At 47.7% G+C, this 23,234-nt stretch overlaps 1 protein-coding gene across 2 annotated transcripts in view; it reads right to left on the bottom strand.

The window, feature by feature from the left end:
• Jarid2 (jumonji and AT-rich interaction domain containing 2) overlaps positions 1–23,234 on the bottom strand; it is a 220,444-nt gene that overhangs the window by 65,973 nt on the left and 131,237 nt on the right. For both annotated transcript variants that reach the window (XM_078020561.1, XM_078020562.1), the window contains one exon: positions 20,022–20,163. In XM_078020561.1, coding sequence (XP_077876687.1) covers positions 20,022–20,163 — 142 coding nt within the window. The remainder of the gene's footprint in view (positions 1–20,021; positions 20,164–23,234) is intronic.

The raw sequence follows: 23,234 nt of genomic DNA, 5'->3' as shown, positions 1-23,234 counted from the left end.
TGGCAAAGAGAAGAGCTGGGAAGACAGAGTGAATGACCTGTGAGGCGAGAATCATGTTTCAAGGAAAAAAAAAAAAAAGAAAAACACTAAGAAACTCCTTTCTCCAACGCTCCCCGGGCCCGTGGGATCCTTCTCAGAGCATCAATAGGAAGTGGGTTCTACAGAGATGCTCCCCCAGGAACATTCTAGAGAGAAGTGTGGTCTCTGGGACTCCACAGGGCCAGGGGTGGCAGGTGCCCAGCAAGTATGAGGCCCTGAGATCCATCCCAGCCCTACAAAAAAATAAAACCAAGTCCACTAGGCACCTACCAAAAAGTAAAACCAAGTCCACAAGAGTCCAGGGCAGCCTTCTCTCCCCTTCAGCTCAGAGGGAGAGCTTCTTTACTTAACAGCAAAGGGATCCCAGAGCCCTTCCCCGCCCACTGGAAATCTGGCCAGGTACCAACTAGCACCAGCAGATGGCGAGAGTGAGTCTTTAGACTCCAGCTCTGGTGTCACCCCTTGGGAAAGAAAGAATTCTGAATTAAGACAAGGACAGCATGGGCCAGGTTTTTAGAACCTACACTGACATCTGCAGTCAGCTAGGAATCCAGCCGCTGTTCACAGGAAGTAGCGACACAAACACTGTTTACCATCTCACATCCCACCAACCCACTGCACACCACGATCCACTGCTGTTTACACAGGAGCGCACAGTAACACACAGGAGCGCACAGTAACGCCCAGAGCTAAACTGCAACACGCGGGACTGTTCTGGCGGCATCAAAAGGTGAACTTACTGCCAAGAAAAGAAAAAGGAAAGCAATGCCACGGGGCACTCAACTCACACATTCTTTCAGGAAGATACCCAAAGTGTTTATTTTGGGCTCTGATAGAAATTTCCTTAGCAAACCGAGTACAAGGCATTACCCAATCCCCACCAACCAAAACCCTCTTCTAAAAGGGATCCACTACAATTCACACACTGTCTCTTCGTGAACCTCTGGAAAAGAGGTTTAAAGGTGTGCAAGGCCTGAAGAGGAGTGAATGTCCCAGTTGAAGAATCAGAGGTAATGAACATAACAAGACAACTCTCCACCTCTCTGCTGTGCACAAGGTGGTTTTGGAATAGCAGCACCATCTCCCACTGGAAAACAGGATGTTGCCCATTCAGCACCTCCACTCAAGATATGAGTCTCCAGCAGCTGGGGGGGGGGGGCGCCAGTGTGAGAGACTGAATTTAACCCAAGGACACTCTATCACTGAGCTATATTCCCAGATCTTTAATTTTTAAGACAGGGTCTCCTAAGGTTGCTGAGGCTGCCATCCAAACCTGCGATCCTCCTGCCTTGGCCTGCCGAGCTCCTGGGTTACAGGCCTGCACCATCACACCCAGCTGGCGTGGACATTTAAATAAAAACCAAGGAAATTTGAAGGATTTCATACGCAGTGGAGTCCAGATGTCCATCCCTTTCCTTCCTAAGGGTTCCCAGGATATCCTCCAAAAAGCCATGAACATCTCTAATGATGTTCTCATATATGATTAATTATATAATAACCGACTCAGACCGAGGAACCCTGCGTGGGGACAATGGGACACAAGGGGTCGCCTCACACCCTCTACCAAGCAATGTTTTATCTCGTTTACGTTCTTTATAGTCATTCCCTGGCCTCAACACCTTTCCTGGAGAGTCCTCCCAGTTCCTCGCCGGCCACCTGGCAGACCTCGCTGATCTTACAGGCTTGCAGCCACCGTGTGTGGATCTGTGTGTCCACCACAGCAGCCCCTTCTCCGCGGGGGTCTGTCCCAGGACACCCAGGGGATGCCAGACACCAGAAGGCGGCATTTCTTCCTCCTGTACACGTAGTGAGCTCTTCTCCATCCTCGAGCTGAGAAGGTTTTTCTTTTCATTCCAGGAAGCGCTGGTTGCCTCTCCTTGATCCACCAGTTGAATTCCAGATATGTCACCTTCCAGCAACAGCAACAAACCCCCCAGGGGCCACCCAGTGCTCACCTCCAGAGACCACCTATTTGCATTGGCTGTGACAACAGGACAGCAGCTCAGTGGGCTTTCAGGACTTCAGGAAAGCCAGGAGCACAAACCCCAGAAGGCGACTGAGGTAGGAACACAGCAGGACAAGCCATTCTCCTCAAAGGTGAGGTCAGCAGGTCACTTCTGGGCATTTAGACTCATGGTCCTAATTTAGATCCAGGAAACACCCTAAGAAAAGATGACTAGGCGGGATCCAACGTAAACACCCCAAACTCTAGGCATCCCCTCAGCAATTCGGGGCTGAAAGACTTCCTGTTCAATCAAGTCCTTCATTAATCCCTAGGCTTAAGCCAATTTTCCCTGTCTGTAGACAGGAAATGGCAAAGCCACAAGGTCAGCCTTCTTCAGCACGGCTTGGACTCTCCCAAGAAGGCTGCAGCCAGAGATGGCCCGAGGGACCTTCAGCGGGTCTCCCTGGAGCAGACGCTGCTCACTTCCTTTAATTACAAAAGGGGAAAGAAGATGAAGTCAAGGGGGGAGGGGGCACCAAAGTTCTGCAAAATCCTAATGAAATAACAGGCAGTTCCAGCAGGAGAGGGGTGGGGGCCCACCCAGCAGACTCACACACCAAAAACAAGATCTTTGGTATGGTCCATACCACCCCTTATCTTTTACCCTTAGCTTCAATGAGTCCTTCAAAATGAGAGCAAGTGATCACTGTCTGTAATAGGCACCTACTGCATTCCCCATCCACCACCCAGCCAAATTCAGAATAAACAATTTCTACTGAGCAGAAAGGAACACACCACGGAGGAAAGTTGCCTTGTGGTTATTTTCAAGCAATACCCAGCCAAGCCACCTGGGAGGAGAAAAAGGGCAGCGTTTCCTAAGAGGTACTCCAGAGAAGGGCAGAGGGCAGGGCAAGGGGTGACGGTGTGGACCCAAGTGAAGGAAGAGGCAGAGGAAGGGGAAAAAACTGTCCCACTGTCAAAACTGGACACAATGACATGCTGAGCAATCGCAGAATCAACGACATCCTTCTCCACTCTAGATCCTCCTCTTCCGACTCAGCAAACCGGGCGAACGTGGGGGTGCGAGGAGGATGGCCAACTGCTCTCCATGACGACTCTCTTCAATTCCACCAGCCTAAACCTGCCTCGTGGTCTGCCTTTGATCCAGGAGTCAACAGATGCCAAATGCTGTGGCACCAGACCTGGGAAGAGTGGCCCTGGCTCCACCTCCAGCAATCCGTGCATGAGCTGGCTGAGAGATCACTTTCTGCTGGACACTTCCTTAAACTTAAACTTGCCTTAAAAACTTATGATCCTCCTGCCTCAGCCTCCCAAGAGGTGTCTGCCGTCACAGAACTATCATGACCCCAGTGTACTTGCCTACAGGACCAGTTCTTTCCCAAAAATTGTTCCTTTCTCCTAAGCCTCTCTCCACCCCTCCCCAGGACTACAAGGCCACCATTCCCCACTCCCATGAGGATGTCAAGTCCAAGCTGGTCTTGCAGAACCCCGTTCCTTTCTCACTCATCTTGTTTTCACAGTAATTCTCAGGCCTCCTAACTTTAGAGGGTGAAGCAAAAGACTTTGGGCATAACATTCTCACATTTTATACAATTCCCAGATTTCGCCCAATACTTTCTAAAATGATGATGCAGAGATTCACAGGTGCTGCTCAGAAGTGTTTTTATGTTAAATGATTTTATGTGAAAAATGTTATACAAATCAGTTTTGCAGGTAGAAATAGGATATGCTGTTGGGGCTCATGGTGCCTCCAGGTAAGTTACCTCTTCCTGTTCTACAGGACTGTTCTGGGACTGATAGGGGACAGACAGGTGTTGAGTGGTGGAGATACAAGGACAAGAGGATAATTCCATAAATGGACCTGCTGTGCTGTCCCCCACATGCTTTCTTTTTCCAAGAAGCAATTTACTACAGCCCTGCCTGGCTTAAATGGGCAGGGTATGTCTCAGTCCTCAGTAAAACCACCTGTTATCTGCAGACCCAAAATGATGTTGATGACAACAACACAGGAACTTGAAAGGGAGGGGGGCTGCTGACTCCTACACAGACCAGTTCTGACTTTAGAACTAGTCAGCATGGGCCAAAGCAACCTTAGATTGGTCATGGTAGTAGGGACTTCAAAATCTGATGTCATCCTGCTGTCCATCAAATGTCAGGAGGTGGACCTGGGTGTGACTCTCTGGAAACTTCTCTGGGATCCTCAAATAAAACTGCCATGTGGAAGAGGTACTCTGTCCCTCTCTCCCTTTCCACATCCCTTCAATAAATTCACGCCTGTTATGGAGAAACAAAGTCTTGAAATCTTCTTGACCTGATGGCAAGAATCGGGGTTTGAAAGGGGGCTTCAAACTGCCTCGGTTGCCCACAAGGCCCCAGTCCTATTGATGGGATTATAAAACACAACAAACCTCGGGAGTACTAAAATCAAACACGAGGGGCAGAATCAGTAAGTAATGAAACAGCGAACATGTTTCACAGGAGACCTCACGCCCAGCTTCCAGGCTGAATGAGCTCAGAGCACAACCTCGCGGCTGGCTTGCAGTACAGGGGTGCACACACAGGCTCCCCCAGGCCTGCACAGCTGGGCTCCTTCCCAGGCGAGCTCTAGAAGAGTCCAGCACACTGAGGCAGGAAGGGAAGGGAACACTGAGCACTAGATGGGAAATCAGACAGCACCCCAAAGAGGGAAAGGCATGGGAATTTCATTCTTCCAGGAACTGAACCCATTTTAAGTGACCATGAGAATGAACATATATTGGTATAGGAAAAAGCCTCAAGCTACCTAAGCTGCAGTACCACCCTGGAAACAGGAGAGACGGGGGGGGGGGGGTGTCAGTGACCCCCCCCCACTTCTCAAATTAGGACTTGAGTGGTGTTGGAGGAGGGGCAGTCACGGAGAGGTGGAGTACAGTGTGGCATACGGGTCATTTCCAAGAATCTAACAGACCAAGACATTCAGGTTTGGCCTAAAGCCATTGAAGAAAAATGAGGAAAAAATTATGGAGGCAGAAATCCAAGAGAAAGTGGGAACCTCATGAGGCAAGGGGAGGATAATGGGGTCATTCTGCACATCTGCCCCAGACAGATATGACCTGGAGTTCCCAGCCCTGGGAGTGGGGAACATCACGCCAGGCTCCTCAAGCATCCCCCAAAACTCCTGAATTGGACCCCTTTCTACATTAAGCAAGAATTCCCAGGGGCTGGACACCTGGCCCTTGTGAGGATCTGCAATTCAAAACCACACCTTGAGCCCTGGATTTAGTTTAAACAATGCTGGGCAAATAACATCGTAAGGTCCCTGGGCAAGGCAAGCCAGAATCCCCGGCCAGGACAGCCCCTCACATGCACCCCCAGCACACAGCAGACTGGGGGTCAGCAGACTGTGCTCGAGCCAAGTCTGAGAACACACTCAGAAAGCGGAAGCTACAAACAGTGGACCTTGAAACCACTATTTGAAAGGAACCTAATATTTGGGGGTGGGGTGTGTAGATAAAGAAGAAAACTTGTGGAAATCAAAACTGAATTAAACCAGGCATGAGGATCACCTGGGTCTGGGACTTCAGAGCAGCCTGGGCAACAGAGCAGAACCCTTCTCAAAAGTAAATCAATATATAAATAAAAGTCACCCAGCCAGAATTAAAGCTATTACTTGATGGCAACCGTAATCATTTTTCTACTGAAACAAACTCCCAAGTCTGTTCATGAAGAACAGAATTCTCACGTGGCACAGACCCCGTGATTGCAAAGTCACGTCCCAGCAGCGGTGGACTCTCTGTAGGTCCCAGATACTGCAAGTGGAGGCACACTGCTGTAGACCGGGAACCTTCTCATTGCGCAGGGAACAGAAGCTAAGGAAGGGTATTTATTGACTCGAGTAGAATTAAGCTACTACGGAATACTACTGGAGAATACCCAATAACCTGCTATGAAAACATTTGAATTGACAATCCAGGGAATCACATAATGGAATTCTGAGACTCATACTTGGATAGATGAATGGATTTGCTTCCTGTTGTGCCCAGGGGAGGGAACAGCCTCGGTTGCCATGACAATGGTAACCAATGCATTCCCTTCCTCATTTCACAAATAAACACCGATCAGAGGTGACCTTATTTGCCCTTGCAAGAATTTTCTGAAAATCTCTCTCCCCATCAACTCCTCTAGGACCTGGCTCCGTCCCAATCTCTGTGTAATGTTCATTCAAAGATTCCCTTGCCCCTAAATAACCCCACAGGCTAAAAATACAACCGATTCAGTTTTTAAACGTAGGTCACCGAGAAAACCTTGATGGGTGTCTAGAATCGCCCGTCATGGAAAACATGACCAGAAGTGTGATTCTGAGCAGAGAGAGACGGCGTAGTGCTACTTGGTGTCATCTCCCTTTCTGATCTACAACAAAACTTGCTTTGTAAAAACGGCACACTGAGGTAGCCATGGAAGGGGGGGCAGGCTGCGGGTGGGTGTGTGTGTTATGGAAGACATCCCCACTGGGCGCAGATTAAATCAAGGCTTGTGCAAGTCAAAACCTGTGAGCCCAGGGAAAGAACCAGCCCAGTGGGAAACACTCCACAGTGCAGACGGATGGAGGGAAAGACACACACAAGTACCACTGCCAAGAGCTACGGGAAGACTCAAGGCAGGAAAAAAATGTAAAGAGAAACATGATGGATACTGCATTCTTGTCCACCTCTTACCCAGAATGTCACCCATGACTACTAGGTAGAAAAGAATTTCAAGCAAAGCATAAGGTGCTGTGACCCAAAAGAAGGTGGGAATATTCTTAAAAAGAGGCAATTCGAAGGCAATCCACAACTACACCATACTGTCTGCCTCAAGAGCTGTTCATGGCAGAAATGCCAGGCTCGCAGGCAGGGCACTGCTGAACAAAGCGACACCAAGAGGACACGGGAAAGAGGTGCAGAGCCAGCTGCTGGTCTATAAGTAATTCCAGATGAGCTGCGGGGGGAGGACTGAAGGCAGCTCTGCACTGTCCCTGCACAAGCTGAGGAAGGAAACCCTCGGCCCCGTGCAAAGAAAAAGGTCCCCAAAGGACAATGGAGATGACCGAGCCCAAGAATCCTAACCAGTGACAGCCATGGTGCACTCACAGTGACCACACAGCAGAGAACGGGCACTGGGTACTTGTCATCTATTGCTCATGACATGTGCATTTCATTCTCAAAGGGCGATTCAGAATTACTTGGGAATTATTAGAAATGCAGAATTGGGGCCCACCTCGGAGCTACTGGACCCAGCACAGGTGCACCTTGAGAAGTCCTCAGAGCTGACCCTAAGTGGCGTTATGGCAGCCACCAAGTACACAAAGGAATGAGGCTTGGAGACTAAGTGCCCTTTAACTGTATAGACACGAACCCAACATCTCCTTCATTCCAGAACCTGTGCTCACACTGGTGCCCTGTGGACTGTGGTCATGGCTCAGCAGAATCAGGCGAGCCGCGTGCAGCAGCACTCCCCTCCTCGCCTCGCCCACACGCCTGCGCACACCTCCCAAGACAAGGCCCTTCCCAGTGGTGGGCCTTCCTTGACCACCAGTTCACAGGATTTCAACAGAAAGCAAGACGGACTGCTTCACGATTCTGATCCAAAGTTCTCAGTTAAAGGGTCAACACTGGAAGTAAAACCTCAGTGGAATTCCACAAGGTCAATATCCAAACTGACATCGTGTACACCCCTGCCCGTAACCTATGGGCAGATGTTCGCCACATCATCACAGGTCACCAACAAGAAACCTAAAAACATGTAAAAGCACTTGTTTACACCAAGATGTTTGACAAGAACAAATGAAAGGTGCCAGCCTTTGCTACATCTTCGAAGGTGTGGCCTAAGGGTGCTCCATGACCTCTGGCAGAAAGGTGAAGCTGAGCCTGCCACCCCTCCCCTCCGGGCCGGGCCAGCCCACCCGGGATGCCAGAGACGGGCACACGTGGGTTTTAACTGCAGCCCATCCTCAGTCAATTCAGCCACCTCGACTGATAAAGAGCTCTACTGACCCAACTCGGTGCCGCAGGTGTCAGAAATGAGAACCCAGGGAGAGATCAGGGCAAAGGCAGCTCTCACCCCTACACAAGGGAGCACCTACAGGCTCCAGAAAGGCCACGTGACCCACAGCTTCTTCTGAACTGACCTGCAGGACAACCCTGAACCGCACCCATCTGGCCAAAGGCAAGCACATTTGCTGGGGGCTGAACAACAGGCCAAATGACTTAGAAGAGCTGTACTCTTCTAAGTGGCGGGGCTCTGAAAACAGCATTTTTTAGAAACTGCCAGAATCCCATCCAGCACTGTTCCAAGTTGGAATGGTAACAAAAACGGCAAGTTCACAAATGTGCCGCCCGCCAACCACAAAACCCCAGGCTGGCCTGCAGGTTTTCTTGACGTAGCCTTGACAGGCCCCTCGCCAAAGTGTATTCAGAAGCAACAGTGGGCTCTGCAACGAGGCCCCAGAGCCCCAGCTCCCTCAAGCAGAGTTGCCAGTAATGAAAACTGTCCTGCACAAGCTTGTCAACAGCCACCCTGGGGAGCTTCACCAACCTCAGAATTGAGACTTCTTTAGTACACTCCACCCAGCGCCCCCAGGCAGGGGGCAACAAGGACTGAACACAGGAGTGTTTTACTGCTAAACTACATCCCAAACCTTTTTATTTTAAGTCAAGGTCTTGCTAAATTGCTTGAGGCCTCCGTAAATTGATGAGGCTGGACTCTTTGATCCTCCTGCCTCAGCCTCCTGAATAGATGGACTCATTACAGGCATGTGCCTGGCACGAAGAATTTTTAAGAAGAATTCTATTACCAGCAAACAACTGGCTTGATTGGTACCGCACCTGGCCTATTAAACTGTTACATACTCAATAAAACAGTACTTCATATAAAGGGCAATGTCTCAAAAGGCCTACACTTATTTCACCATATGATCTAAAACCAAGTACAGTAATAGGCTGGTAATCATCTTTAAAACATGGCTTTTGTTTTCCTTTTTAAATGTTTTCACTCTCTACATTTTAAATATATTGACAGGAGTTGGGTGTGTGGTGGTGCATGCCTGTAATCCCAGAGACTCCAGAGGCTGAGGCAGGAGACTTGCCAAGCCTTAGTGAGACCCTGACTCAAAATAAGAAGGGCTGGGATGTGAATTAGCGATTGAGTGCTTCTGAGCTCAAGTGTGTGTGTGTGTGTGTGTGTGTGTGTGTGTGTGTGTGTGTGTGTGTGTTTGTGTGTGTGTTTAGGGGGGACGGGGCAAAGAGTTTGATTCTGCATAACTAAAATTTTCCAAGAGTAGTTATATATACCTACTTAAACTTCACAAATCTCTCTCCAAACACCAAACTCCATGAATACAAATAAGCCAAAGTTTAGCCACATACCACCAGAAAACCAAAGAAAATGAGAAAATAGAAAAAAGTCCTATCCATTCATCACTATCATCACAAGAGAGCATTTACCATCATGGACTCGGGTGCATGGGCTAAATGTTTTGAAATTTTTAAGAGACCAAAGTCAGCCTTAGGTTCCAGCCTAGCACCCTGAGGCAGGAAGGTGTCCTTCCTCTCCAGAAGCACTAAGGGTGGCTGATGGCAGGTCACTGGCCTCACCTTCACCCCTGCAGTAAAACTAGGCAGCTTTCCTTAAATCCTCATCATATGTGCACAGGGGCAAAATGAAACTTACATTCTGGTTTCTGCATACGCAGATGTGGAGCACTGCGCTGGTGTGCAGGCTTGGCAGGAGGAGGAGGGGGGAGGGGGAGGGGGAGGGAAGGAGGGAAGGAGGGGAGGGGGAAGAGGAAGAGCTCCTTACAACACACAACTCCAAGAGCACCTATCTGCTCAGTTGGTTCCTGATCCTTCAGCACAAAACAAGTGCAGTTAAGATTACACACACACCCCTTCCCCCTATGACAGAAAGGAGAAAGATCTGGACTATTCTAAACAGGATCATTTGCTTCTGGCATATGACAGCTCCTTCACAAGGATTTCCTTTCCTTTATTTAGCAACTCAGAATGAGCTTATTCTTAGTAATGTACAAATGTTTACTGCACAGCAGGTTCTCTGCCAGACATGGAGGATGCAAAGGTAACAGGACTGCCCCATCCAGCCAGAGGCTGAGGACCACCCTGAAAGTCTGAGAGCCAGGTGGGCATGACTGGCCCGTAATGACCACTTACACCCCTTGGCACCCAGACACACATACAGAAGTCTGTACTGATGATGCCGACTCAAGCCAGCTCTGTTAAGATGAGCTTTAAGACAGGAGGGTGGATCTGTCTAGGCATCTAGGAGGTCAATCTAGAAGATTTTGGCTTTGCAAATAAAAGCCATTGAACCCAAAGCAAAGGGGAAGAAGTAGTTTTGCCTGGCATCCCCTTGCTCTGGGAGGGGCACCATGTATTACTGTGGTCTCCTCTCTTGACTGTCTAAATGGCAGAAATGGACCAAGCCCACTCCTGAAAACAAGATGTTTTAGTTGCTGTCTTCTCCCTCCAGCCATCCCCCAACAAGGAGGCCACAGGGACAGCAGCAAAACACTGGTAAGAGCCTAGTCTTACACTGCAGGGCTGTTAACTAAGCAGCCCAGTGAGGTGCCAGTGACAACTCCCCACATAAACACACGTGCACACTACACGTGACACTAATGCCTGGCACCTCTACAATCCAGGTGACTCAAACCCTCACAAATCCAGCACCTACTGTCTTTCATGGGAATGTGTTCAAGCTCAAGGTTCAGGGACTTTAAAAAAAAAAAAAAAAAGATTTCCAGGAGGGTCTGGCACTACTCCAGAGAGATCAAGATCAGGGTGATGATTGGATTTGTCCACTGGGGGTTTATAAAGGCAAGGAGGACAAAAACACGTGACAGACGTTCATATTTAAAAGACTGAGAAGAGCTGTGAAAGAGGAGAAAGAAACTGGTACCCAGCAGTTTCCATGGCAACCACAAAGCATGCTAGACCCTAATTTGCATGGGAGGTAGAAGTGATATCCTTGCAATCTGATCTGAGGCACCAGAAAAAGGAAATGGCCTCGGCAGTACTTATCCTGCCACAAATGAAGTTCTAACCATTTTCCTTCCACAAATGTAGCAAAAGCCTGTATTTCCCAGGAACTTTAAGAAAATCGTGGGCCTGGACATGCATTCCTGCAAGAGTCTAAAAACGTGTCCTTAGCAACAAATAGCGACTCATTAAATTAAAAACATCTCTGCCAATGTTTTACCCACATAGGAAACCCATTTTAAGGCAGGTCCTGTGTATTCCACCCCTTCCGTGAGCCTAACACCTGATTAGGACAGCAGTATGGTTTGTGTTTACACTGAGTACCTGCAGAGCCCTCCAGAGGGAGCGCAGAAAGAGGAAAGAGGAACTTCTAAAGGAAAGAGGACCTCAGTTTCACCAATGAAAAGGGAATAAGTTCAAACAAATGGTACCCAGCTAGGAAAGGTGCCAAAAGATACAGTCCTGGTTTACAAATTACTTAAGTATGGCAGCATCTCAAGCTTGCCCAGGATCTAAAATGGATCTAAAAATGGAAACTTCATGAAAACTCTGGACAGAGCCAGGGTGCTTTTGATCACAACCATAGAACAGCAGTGAGAGCTTTCAAACCGCACAGTCCCCCAACTCCCTCTTAGGTTTAAATCATTTCTTTGTTTTGGTTAAATGGAGGAAAGGGGGGGGGGGGCAAGCAAATTTGGGCACTTGTTCTTCACTGCCCATGGTGAGGAACCCTCCTGCAGCTCTGTCCCTGCAGTGAGTGAAGGCAGCCAAAGCTCCAGGCCCATTCAGTCACTGCTGCGCAGGCACCGCCTAAACCAGGAGGGAGGGTGTGAAAGCACACCGACAGTCCCCATGTGGAGGCAGGTTACTTTACTTCCTTCTAAAGGCTATCTGGGCTGTTTTGAGCCTGCCTAGCTGGGCCTGCCAGCTGACAGCAGCCCCTCTGGCCCTGCAACAGTGTCATTTCCTGTTCCCAGGAGATCTTGGGCACACCCCGCTGCCACTGCAAATGACTCCCAAAGTGGGCTTCAAACATGGCATGTAAACCCCCAGATCCCCAGAGAGAAGGCTACACTGGGTCCCAATTTCTTCCTCCCCTGTGACAACCAGGTGTGTCCTTTCAAAATTCGGAGGAACTCTGCCTCCAAGTTCACCAGGTGGGTGGGGTCCACACCGCTGCCCTGTCCCAGCCCTCCAGTGAAGCCAGCAGGACACTGACCTCCCAGAAGAAGCAGGCCATCAGAGAGGCACAAAACCCACCCCAAGATCACAAGGGCACAACCTCCCTCCCCCCCCCACTCATCCTGTCCTGCAAGTCGAAGGCAGCCCGTGTCTCCTCCCACAGGCAAAATGCCCAGTACTCAAATGCTCACAGTGCTGAGCATGACCCCGGCATCCAGCTCCACCAGGCTCCAGACCCCCCACACTGGCCTGGCTTTCTGTGCTGTTTAGCTGAGAAGCCTGCAGCTCACTGGCAGCACAGTGCTCTGTTGGGGAAACCCAAGAGAAGTGACTTGCCAAGAAGAGCAAGCAGGGACAGAGGAAGAGTTGGCCAGGCCTGCACTCTCCTGACACCCCCCCCCCCCGGGGGGGCGGGGCACAGCCACCTGAGGATGCCATGACCTGCCCAGACCTTTCCCAAGCCCCTCGATTCTGTCCACACACTAGCTCTCTCCTCTCTTCATACTGGCACATGTCAGTTTCCTACTGTAAATTAGCGACAACTGGAGGAGGATAGGCCAGCTCCTGGTGAGGTCCTGGTCCCCCTTCTACACCAGAACATGGTACTGAGCACTCCCAAGGCTGGGGGCTGGGAGGGGGGCAGTGGCCGTGCCTGGCCTTTCATCCAGAGTGCACTGCCTTGACCATAGGGTTAATCCAGTGGGAAGGTCGGCCTTCCCCTACACACCTGGCAAAGCTCTTACCCTCCTACCTCATCACATGGGGAGTCTCCAACGGGCTGACACTAAACCAGTGTGGAACTCCATGCTTTTGCTCATCTATATCATGAAATTGGGCTGAATCGATGATCTTTCCATCGAGGTGCCTAGCAGCCTATGGCATCCGTTTAGATGACTCCAGGAGTATTCCATCTGCCCTGGTGGTCACAACCCTGAGGTCACTTTAACTCAGACTCCAGAGCTCTCAGGCCACAGAAAAAACTGGAGAGGCAAATGTTCCACCTCCCTGTCATCCAGACACTGTGGGAGCAGGGACAATGGCACACACCTGTAGGTGGTGGTGAAGTGGCCTGGGGCTCAGTCACCAGTACTGGGAGGGAGAAGACTACGGTGGGCCTTCCCTGCAACAGAAACCACTTGCTAAGTCTTTGCCTAAGAGAGCTCCTACATAAAGAGAGGTCCTCTGTGCCCCGTTTCCTCATCTATAAATAGGGCAAGGTGGGGATGGGGAGATGACCCGTCTCCCAGGAGTTCACTGGGAGCCACTTGAGCTCATATACATACCAGATTGAGAACAGCGGCTGGCACACTGTGAAGTGCTGTGCACTACCATTAATATCAACACAGTCCAGTGTCCAGGAGCAGGACACACCTGACCACTAAGGAAAGAGTAGAGCGACAGAAAGCTTCCTCAAGGAGGAGAAGCTCCTGGAGAAAACAAGACTTCAGCCAAAGCCGGCAAACTTGCAAAGGGACAGGTAAAGTATCATCACCATAGCAGGCGCTGGCCCATGAACTCTCCACAGTGGCCCCAAGGAAAGAGAGGACAGCAGTCAGCAAGGAGGGAGGCAAGAAGTGACCTGTGTCCCCGGAGCCTGCATTGTAGCTTTCCCATCCAGGTGGGATGCGGTGCATAGCCCAAGGTGGGTTCAAGTCCAGAGGCACTTCTCAGCCTGATCTTGGTAGCAACAACCTGTCTCTGCCTTGACTAGAGAGGCTCAGGATGGGGGTGGAAAGAAAGCAGTCCCTGCTGCCCTGCCACACAGGAGAGCCCCAACTCCCAGCCTGCCCCTCCTATCACCCAGGAACATCCTGCCCCCAGGGCTGTACCCATAAACTACTCCCACCTGCAGTTCCAACACCTCCCTTCTATTATGTTAAACTCCTTTAATCCTGGACTCAGGATTCACACAGCTCCACCCAACAGAGAGTAGCAACCTTCCCAGGACTCAGCCAGACCTCCACTTCCCTTCCCAGGTCTCAACCAGAACCTCCACGCCCCTTCCTGATGGAAGACTGGGCTGCACTTTAGGTCTCCACAAAGGGCACCCTCAGTCACTGTTCATGCACAGACCTGTGAGAAGACAGGCAGGGAGACTCGCAGAGGGGAAGGAACACACGAAAATGATTTTAAGAGACAATGGCTCAAATTTTTTCAGAACGGGTGAACTCTTCAGACAAATCATAATATAACCAGTAAACTTCAAACACAAGAAGCAAAGACTACTGTGTTTAGTCATCTATTCCAAAAGGAGTTCCCAAAGTGAGGGGAAAGACTCTTGGTAAAGTGACCGAGAACGACAGCAGGATTCCTGGTCAGGAACTACACACCAGAAGGCAATGAAGTGGTGTCATTGATCACTTTTAACCTGGAATTCTATACCCAGCAGAAACGTCTTTCAAAAAATGAAGATGATTTTTCTTTAAAAATCCAATGACTGTACAAAACCATAACTGAAGTGGTTAAAGGGTGAAATAAAGACTTTTATACATACAAGATTCACTCATCCATCACCAATAAGTCTATGTTAGAAATGTTAAAATCCTTCAAGAAAAATCAAAACCAGAGGAAGATCTAAATCTATAGCCAAGGGGAAGGGAGGGTGGGCAGGGGTGTGCTGCACACCAGAAATTGAAACTAGCAAGGCAAAGAAAAATGGCAAGCTGTGGTAAACATATCCACATGTATTTTCTATGATATTTACTTCCAATTATTTTCTGTGACTTAGAGATATTACATAATATTATATTTCCCAATTGTCTTTTTGCCTTATACATCATCCAAGGTACGTTTTAGTCATGTTGTCTGTAAAATCTTAAATTATAAGAATTTATTCTCACTTTGAAAAAAATATGCAAGGCTATAATATTTTAGAATAGCCTAGCCACTGGAGATTTCTACACCAAAATCAAAAAAAAAAGCTAATAGTAATATATCTGTCATTTGTTTGTTGGCAACCAAAGTGAACACATTTAATAATGAACAGTACTACTTATGCACTTTGTTAAAAGTGCATGCTAAATTTATTTAAGACTTTAAATTTTCAACTCTTAATGATACTCTGAATAACACCAACTTATTGCAGCACTCACAGAACATCATATAATGCTGTTAACAACCCTCATGCATTTGGACCTGCCTTCCTTCCAAGCTTAAAGGTAGGAAAGTGGTTTATATCACATAAAAGGAATAAGGAACATAGTCTTGCAGACAATAAAGCTGCGGACAGAACACCCTTTAAAAAGCCTAGGCAATTTCTCACCAATATCAGCATGCATTCTCATCCAGAGCTAAACTGCTCAGATATGACATCATACAAATTTAATAACTGCTTACATCACATTCAACCTAATAGAATGGGACTAATTGTGCCTGAATTTCGTAAGGTTCATGCTACACTAACTCAAATTGAGCAGATCTATCCCCACAGACGCACTGTGGGTCTGTCTGTGTGTCTGTGAGAGTGTCTGTGTCTGTGAGAGTTATGTGTGAGTGAGTGGGGGGGGGAGGGAGGGAGGGAGGGGGGGAGAGAGAGAGAGAGAGAGAGAGAGAGGAAGGAGAGAGAGAGCTCTCACTGGTACAGGACATCCCTAGCACACACAAGGCCCTTGGCCGTAGGCACTTGGGGCCTATCCCTGAGGTGAAGCCATGACTAATGCATGAACACCCCAATGCAATTTGCTCACGAACACCCTGTGTTCGCAGTCAACCTTGCCTCACTCATACTTTCTCTATGCAAGCAAATACCACGTTGCACTAACCTCCGTAGAGGAAATTCGCACCATTCACCACAAGGTCCTTCCTGTGCCTCAGTAATTTCAAGAGGAAGCAGGTGCCCACACTTTTCCATCCACCTACAGAATGCTATGATGGGGCACCATGGAGAAAAGATAAATCACAATCTGTATAAATCAAAAACCCTCTAAAACATGTTTGAGAAGCCTCTGGTGACATGCATACACGTAGAAATTCACGTATCAAATACGACAACTACTGATATTATCTAGTATGTGAATACTTGTAATGCACCCTCATTCTCTTAAAAAATCATTCATGTCAACAACCATCATTACATGATTTCTTTCATCAGACACATTTTACAGATGAGGAAACAGACCCAGAAATGGCACATGACCTGGCCCATGGTATACAAGTGAAGAGCCACAGTGACCTGTAATCCCAGGAGCTCAGGAGGCTGAGACAGTAGTACTGCAAGTTCAAAGCCAGCTTCAGCAAGTTGGCAAGGCCCTCAACAGCTCAACAAGACACAGTCTTTACACAGTCTCCCGTTCCTACAGGGAGCATGCCCCAAACCCTGGTTTCTATTGAAGACAGCCATTTGATAGACCATTCCATCCATAAAAGGTAAAGGGTAGTATTACAAAGGAACAAGAAGGCAGCCCACTCCCATTGGGTAACGCCCACTCCCAGAGGTAGGATCCACCCACTTTCCTCTAGCCCAGCTCCACACCAAAGGCTCTTTCCTTCTCCACTCACTTCTGACCTCTCTGGGGAAGCACAGGCTTTCCAGACCAGGTACTTAGGTGTCCAAGTTGGAAGGTCTGATATTAAGTGTGTATAAGCTGAAAAAAGGTGGGCTGGGATTATATTCAGCGGTAGAGCTTTGCCTAGCACAAGTGAGGTACCACATTTGATCCTCGGTATCATATAAAAAATAAATAATGGGGCTGGGGTTGTGGCTCAGTGGTAGAACGCTTGCCTTGCACTAAGGAGGCACTGGATTCTATCCTTAGCACCACATAAAAATAAACAAAATGAAGCTACTGTGTTCATCTGCAACAAACAAACAAACACAGACAAACAAACAATAAATAAATAAATAAATGAATGAATGAATGAATGAATGAATGAATGAATGAATGAATGAATGAATGAATTAATAAGGGCTGAGGATGTAGCTCCGTGCTTTAGTGCCCCTGAGTTCAATGCCTGGTACCAAATAATAATAATAATTTTTAGACTAATATTCAGGGGCTGAGGTTGTAGCTCAGGGATAGAGCACTTGCCTAGCATGTGTGAGGCACTGGGTTCAAGCACTGCATATAAATAAATTTTTAAAAAGGTCTATCAACAACTAATAATATTTAAAAAAAAAAAAAACAATACTACTTAGAATTCAGGGGCAAGGGAAACACATAATCAGCCTTCAAAGTGAGCCAAGTGCCCACCAGCCAGGCCTCTTGCTTTTTGTCTTTGGCTGGGCTGTCCATCTAGACCATGGTCAGTTCTTTTACAAAAACTGATTTCATCACATGATGACCTTTTACCAGCTAGGTAAACAGTCACTCGTTAATGTTCTGGCTCCCTGAATTAAAATAAGAATTAGAAACTCAGGGAAAATGCCAAACTCTGAATTCTACTGCTTCAACCTGTGGCCTGGAAATTAAGATGGAGGAGGCTGCACTGAGGCTGGCCCGTCTTGAAGAAAGTCAGCAACATAGATTTGTTCTTGCTGTCCCAACATACACAACACACATAAACTAGTGACCCCAGAACCCTGCACCTATAGTGTGCACAGGAGTGAATCGGCAGTACACAAAGAGCCAGCGACTCATATCCTAAAAAAAGATCTACAAAAAAAAAAAAAAACTTTTTCCCAAAGTAAATACAAAATTATGACCCTGTATTTTTAGGATTCACCCTTTCCTCCCAGAAATTCTAAGTTCCAAAAAGAGAATGAAAATAATGGAACTTAAAACATGCTCTTCCTTCGTCTACAGACTGTCTAAGCAATTGAAGATCCAAAAGAAAACAATGTCATCGACTGCAAAATAACCACTTGAAATCGTGTCCCTGGGCTCCACTTCTCATCCTCAGTGGCAGCGCACTCATTGATTATCAAACCATGCGGAACAGAGAGGACTCAGGCTCCCCAGGAACGCAGGTTCCAAGCCACCCTCTGCTTTAGGGGACAGGTTCATTCCCAACACCCAGGAGGGGCAAAGCAAGCGACTCCTTCACAGCCTGGAACTATGAGACGCTGTTCAAGTCCTCTGTGTGACCCAATGACACTGTGAGGAACCCGTGTCCCTACACCACCACCTCTGTGCAGGATGTGAAGGCCGAGGCCCAGCCTGAACTGCAGTGACCCTGTCCAACCTCAATCCACATCACATCCCCAAGGGGTCTCACTAGTCAGGTGCACCATTACTCAAAACATGTGCCGTGGTCAATTTCTAACTCAGAATGGCAGAGAAGACATTTGCCACACTCAATGTCCCAGGAGAGCTGGGGTTGCTGCCTTCCTCAAGCTAACCCTGAAGAAAGCTTTCTCTTTTCTGTTGCCCTGGGGATTTCAGGTGCAATGATGGCTTTGTCCTGAGCTGCCAGATAACACACCAGGGCCTTTCAAGGGCAGCACTCCCATCTGAGAGAGGCACTAGGAGCTAGAGACCAGTGCAAGAGGATGAGGCCCACCAACCCTGGTCATTGCAGCCTCACAGCCGCAGGGTCCCAGCCAGGGTTCAGTCAGAGCTACAGGAGGAGGTGCTGTCACAGCCAACACCACCTGACAGGCTTCTGTCCTCAAGGTGGGAATCAAGGGTGATGTCAGATGCATGAACATCCAAGGGGGGGGGGGGAATATAAAATAATATCATGCATTCCAACATTTATTGATGTGACTGTTTCACACATCCCTGGAATCCTCTCCTGGTAATTCATCTTTCAAATCGGTTCACCTTTAAAATCGGAGCAAGCAGGAAGTTTCTTGTGGAGTATGCATAATACAATAGGTCCATCACCAAGACACTCAGCCAAATGGATTTGAATAGAGTAACATGCACACTGGCAGAGCTTTCCAATACCAACCTAATGTTATCTTCTAAGGCACAGTGTCAAGGAGTGAGAGGAAAGATGATGGGACAGATGGTCCAGGATGGATGAAAACAAACTGAGAATCTGCGCTCAACATCTAAAATCCCAGACCTCAAAACCATTAAACGCACATGGCTAATCGTCTTTCCTCTTCATTTTCCACTATACTCAGCTGTTCGTTAGACATACGCATCTACATTATTTCCAAAAAAGTTAACTATAACCCTGCAGAATGTGTCAGAGATCAGACTAAGGGAATTTTTCTTCTTTTCCCCAATCTCACCAACTAAGTCATGAAGATGGTAATCCAGCAGAACATCATGTGAGAACAGAAAAGGAAAGAAATGAGATATAAATTCTGAAAGGGGAAGAGGAAATAGCAAGACATGTACCAGGTGTGACAAACAGGGTTTTGAAACATCCATTTAAAACCATTCTTACTGCCACTGACCTTGAAACCACAAACTCTCGTGAAACTACCAGCTCTGACTTCCTTATCTCTTAAAGTTCCATAAAAATAATTGCTGGCAAGTTCAAAGAAACGTCCACAGCTACCAATTTGTTTAAACTCCAATGTATTAAAAATGTACACACTGTAATTTGTACTTTCTTGACAAAGATATATTTTAAACACATGACATTTCATTGTCAAGTTTTTAGAAACATCTTTCTCTAAAGACACCAAAACCATGTCCGTTACACTCATCACTGATGAGATGATGGGAAGAAACATGTACGACCAGGGTTATGACAGCTGGCGACTCTAGGGTCGACTCTCGGTCAGAAACACGTTTTATTCAGTCCACCACCCTTTGTTTATTCAATTTTAATTATAGCTGGACAATACTGCACTCTGAGACCTCTGGGAAAATCGAGAGATTGTGTCGGGGGGCCCCACACTTGTTTCCGTGTGGCCAAAACGGGAGCCTGCGCTGGTAGGTCCTGCTGTGGTTAACATACGGATACTTTCAGCCTTGGGTACTAACCTTTTCCTCGACGGCCCTTCTTCAAAATCTGAAGAACTAACATCGTTGCTAGTCGAGGACACCTGGGATGCATCGTCCTTCTCATTCTCTGACTGTTCTGACGCTGGTCCTAATCCCTTAGTCTGGTCATTACCAAGGAGCCCTACAGGTGAGAAAAGGGACAAACACTTAGATACATCACATCAGGAAGCAGCACTTTACCACAGTTCACCCTGTGCAGGCTGGTAAGGAAGGACAGACACCACGGGGGCAGAAGGGGGTTCCCAAGTACACATCCCTTTTGAAGGGTCAGAGTTTAAAAAAAAAAAGAAAGAAAGAAAAAGAAAAATCACCCTACTTCAGACCTCTCAATGTTGAAAGGCCGAACAGGGAAGTGATTTCAACATGAAGAAATCTCAACAGAAATTTGAGATCAAATAACAGATGCATTAAAAAACAAACCCTAAAGTATAGGTTTGCATGTTTTGTGGCTAGAGGGTAGAAAAAAGAAAGGAGCATCACTTATTATCCAATTAAACTGGTTTATTTATTTTGAGGTGCTAAAGGTTCAGAAATACTGACATCCTAACACTACCTTCGCTCTGTGACCATTAGTTCAGTCTCAAAAGGACAAGGATTCTTGATATACTGTACCACGTGAAACTGGGAGTCTTGATACCCACATGTGCTTCTATGGACAAAAAAAAAAAAAAATGAAGAAAGGGCCTAGGGAGGAACACTCTAGAAGCAGCTATTCAATAAGGGATATGATCTATTTTAACAAGCAGGAAGTCCATACTAGTGGTTACCAGCTGAAGGAAAGACTCGTTTTGCTAACATTTGGATTCCTTTTTGACTGTGGATGCAGTGTAGATTCTATCAACGAGAAGCTTCTACTACAGCAGTGTCCCACAGCAACTGCCCAGCAATCAGTTTGATGGACATGAGGAACTGGACGGCAGCAGCAATGCCCACCAACAGTTTCGCCAACCAAGCGTACCAGGTAGCTCCCTGATTTGACCCTCCCAGCCCCTCACCAACTGTATGAACATCTCAATCCCTGTATTAAATCTCTTGGATTCAATCCCCTTTAGAGTGATTACTGTTAAGCAATCTTTTACACTATGTATAGATATACTGTTACCTTCTGAAAGAAGATAGTACACACTGTGACAAAGCCCTGGCACAGGGACTTTCCCAGTTGCCTTCACATCATCTTCAAGGCATGAGTAATAATGTAAGGTTGGAAATATAGCACAAGGTAGTAAATAAGCTCATTAAAGGCCAGGACTACCATCAGGATGGAAATGAACACAAACTTCCCAAATAAAGAGGAAATACAGGGAGTCTGCACTGTGAGCCCGCCCCCCCCAAATAAAAAAAAAGATGCACAGGGCATAGAAATCTGAGGATCAAAGGACAGACACAGGCTGCATTTCAGAGGTGAGTATCCATGTCTCACTGGGAGACTTGCAACAAAGCTAATGTGACTAGGGTAACAGAGTTTAAATTTTGCTTAACTTGAATGAAAAAACTGAAGGAAGCATTTCATTAATTTTCTATCAATTGTAGAAACATTTCGGACATATGCAATTCTGTCAAATACATCAAAATTAATTTTACCTTCTTGTTTCAATTTCTTTGAATTTGGCTCTGGAAAACTAAAATTACAAAAGTGGTTAAAATAACCTCTCTGCGCTCAGCAGGACACCAGAACCAATGCTGAGGCAGAGGAGGCACGTGACAGGGGGAGCGCAGTCTACAGGCACTGAGAACAGACCAAGGGACATAATGCACGACCCCCAAACACGTTGGGGGGAGGGGGTGTGCACCTTCCACACAAGCGGATTCTTCCCTGCACTTTTGAGATTTCCAGAGTGTGTATGACCATAAAGGTGAATACAGCAGGGAAGGTGCACGGTGTGGGGAGGCGGGGTGAAATTCCTCGTCTTATTAGCACCCTCTGTGCTGCCAGGGCACCAGGCACACGGGCGTGACAAGATCCAATTCCAGCCAGAGAGAAACAGAGCACAGGCTGCCGGTGCGCTAGGTGGCACATTAGTACTACATGCAAGAAGAAATGTTGGCCGTACCCCACAAGAAGCCAGGGACGGGCAGGCTAGTGGGTGAGCCAGCACAGCCAGCCAGCCAGCCCCACGGGACAAGAACACCAGGTTGGGATTTGCTTGAACTCAAGAACATGGTGGAAAGGGGGAAAGCTGGAGGATCAGGAGGGGGCTCTTGTTACCCTGTATCTAGATCATGAGAAACTAAGGAAGGACAGGTGGAGGAAGGCTCCCGAGCCTGGGCGTGTAAGGGGTACTTCATAGATGAGTGCATCGGCCCGACTGATTCCGCGCTCATGCCATCACCTCAGCAGGCAGGCAAAGAGCACAGGCTTCTCTGACTGGACCATATATCAGAGTCACCTGGACGGCCCACCTCGTCATGCCCCGAGAACCTCGGTGACGGCAGAGTCCACCTCAGTCAGAAAGCAGCTGGGGCCCTCGGGCCACTGCGTACCTGCAGGCAAGCATGACCCTGCACTGCATCACAGCACGCTCTGGGGGCGTCCTCGACACAGCCCAGTGGGCAGCACCCAGCCTTTGAGAGGCTTGCTGACAAATCGTGCCAAGGTACTAGAAGGCAGGTGATAGGAAGATGGATTCAAGAAAAAGGGGTGGGGAAAACATCCTCCTCTAAAAAGCCCAAGTGTCACAAAGACTTATAATGCACCCCCACCCCAATATCAACGCTCCAGGCACAAATTCAGGAAAACTACATCAAGAAATTTCACGTAGAAAAAAAAAAAAAAAACCCCGGGAATTGTGGCTGACTTCATTGTGAGCATCATGTGAGGTGAAAGGGACGAGGTGGCTCTGAGCTGAAGGCATGATTGAGCCGCATTAAACAGAAAGAAAAGTAATGGCTCCATTGTCCCCTGCCCTTAGACCAGTGTCTCAGAGCTCGCCAGGCCTTCCCCCTTTCCAAGGGCAAACAATGAGTGAACATCCAGACCAGAAGAGACACACATGGGCTGTTGTCTGCATCAGACTCACTCTTCAGATTCAAAAAATGGGGCCCAGACACAGGGAATTAATTGCCTGCTATGCAAATCAAAGGACCATAGCTTTGTCCAGCAGGACTGACTCCATTCCAACAGATCAACTTTTTTGATCTGTGCACTCCCATTCTGTAGACAAGGCCGCAGAACAAATTCACATGTATTTTTAG

This window comes from Ictidomys tridecemlineatus, chromosome 8 (assembly GCF_052094955.1).
Source record: "Ictidomys tridecemlineatus isolate mIctTri1 chromosome 8, mIctTri1.hap1, whole genome shotgun sequence".
Taxonomy (NCBI): domain Eukaryota; kingdom Metazoa; phylum Chordata; class Mammalia; order Rodentia; family Sciuridae; genus Ictidomys; species Ictidomys tridecemlineatus.
This window is presented reverse-complemented; position numbering and strand designations above follow the sequence as displayed.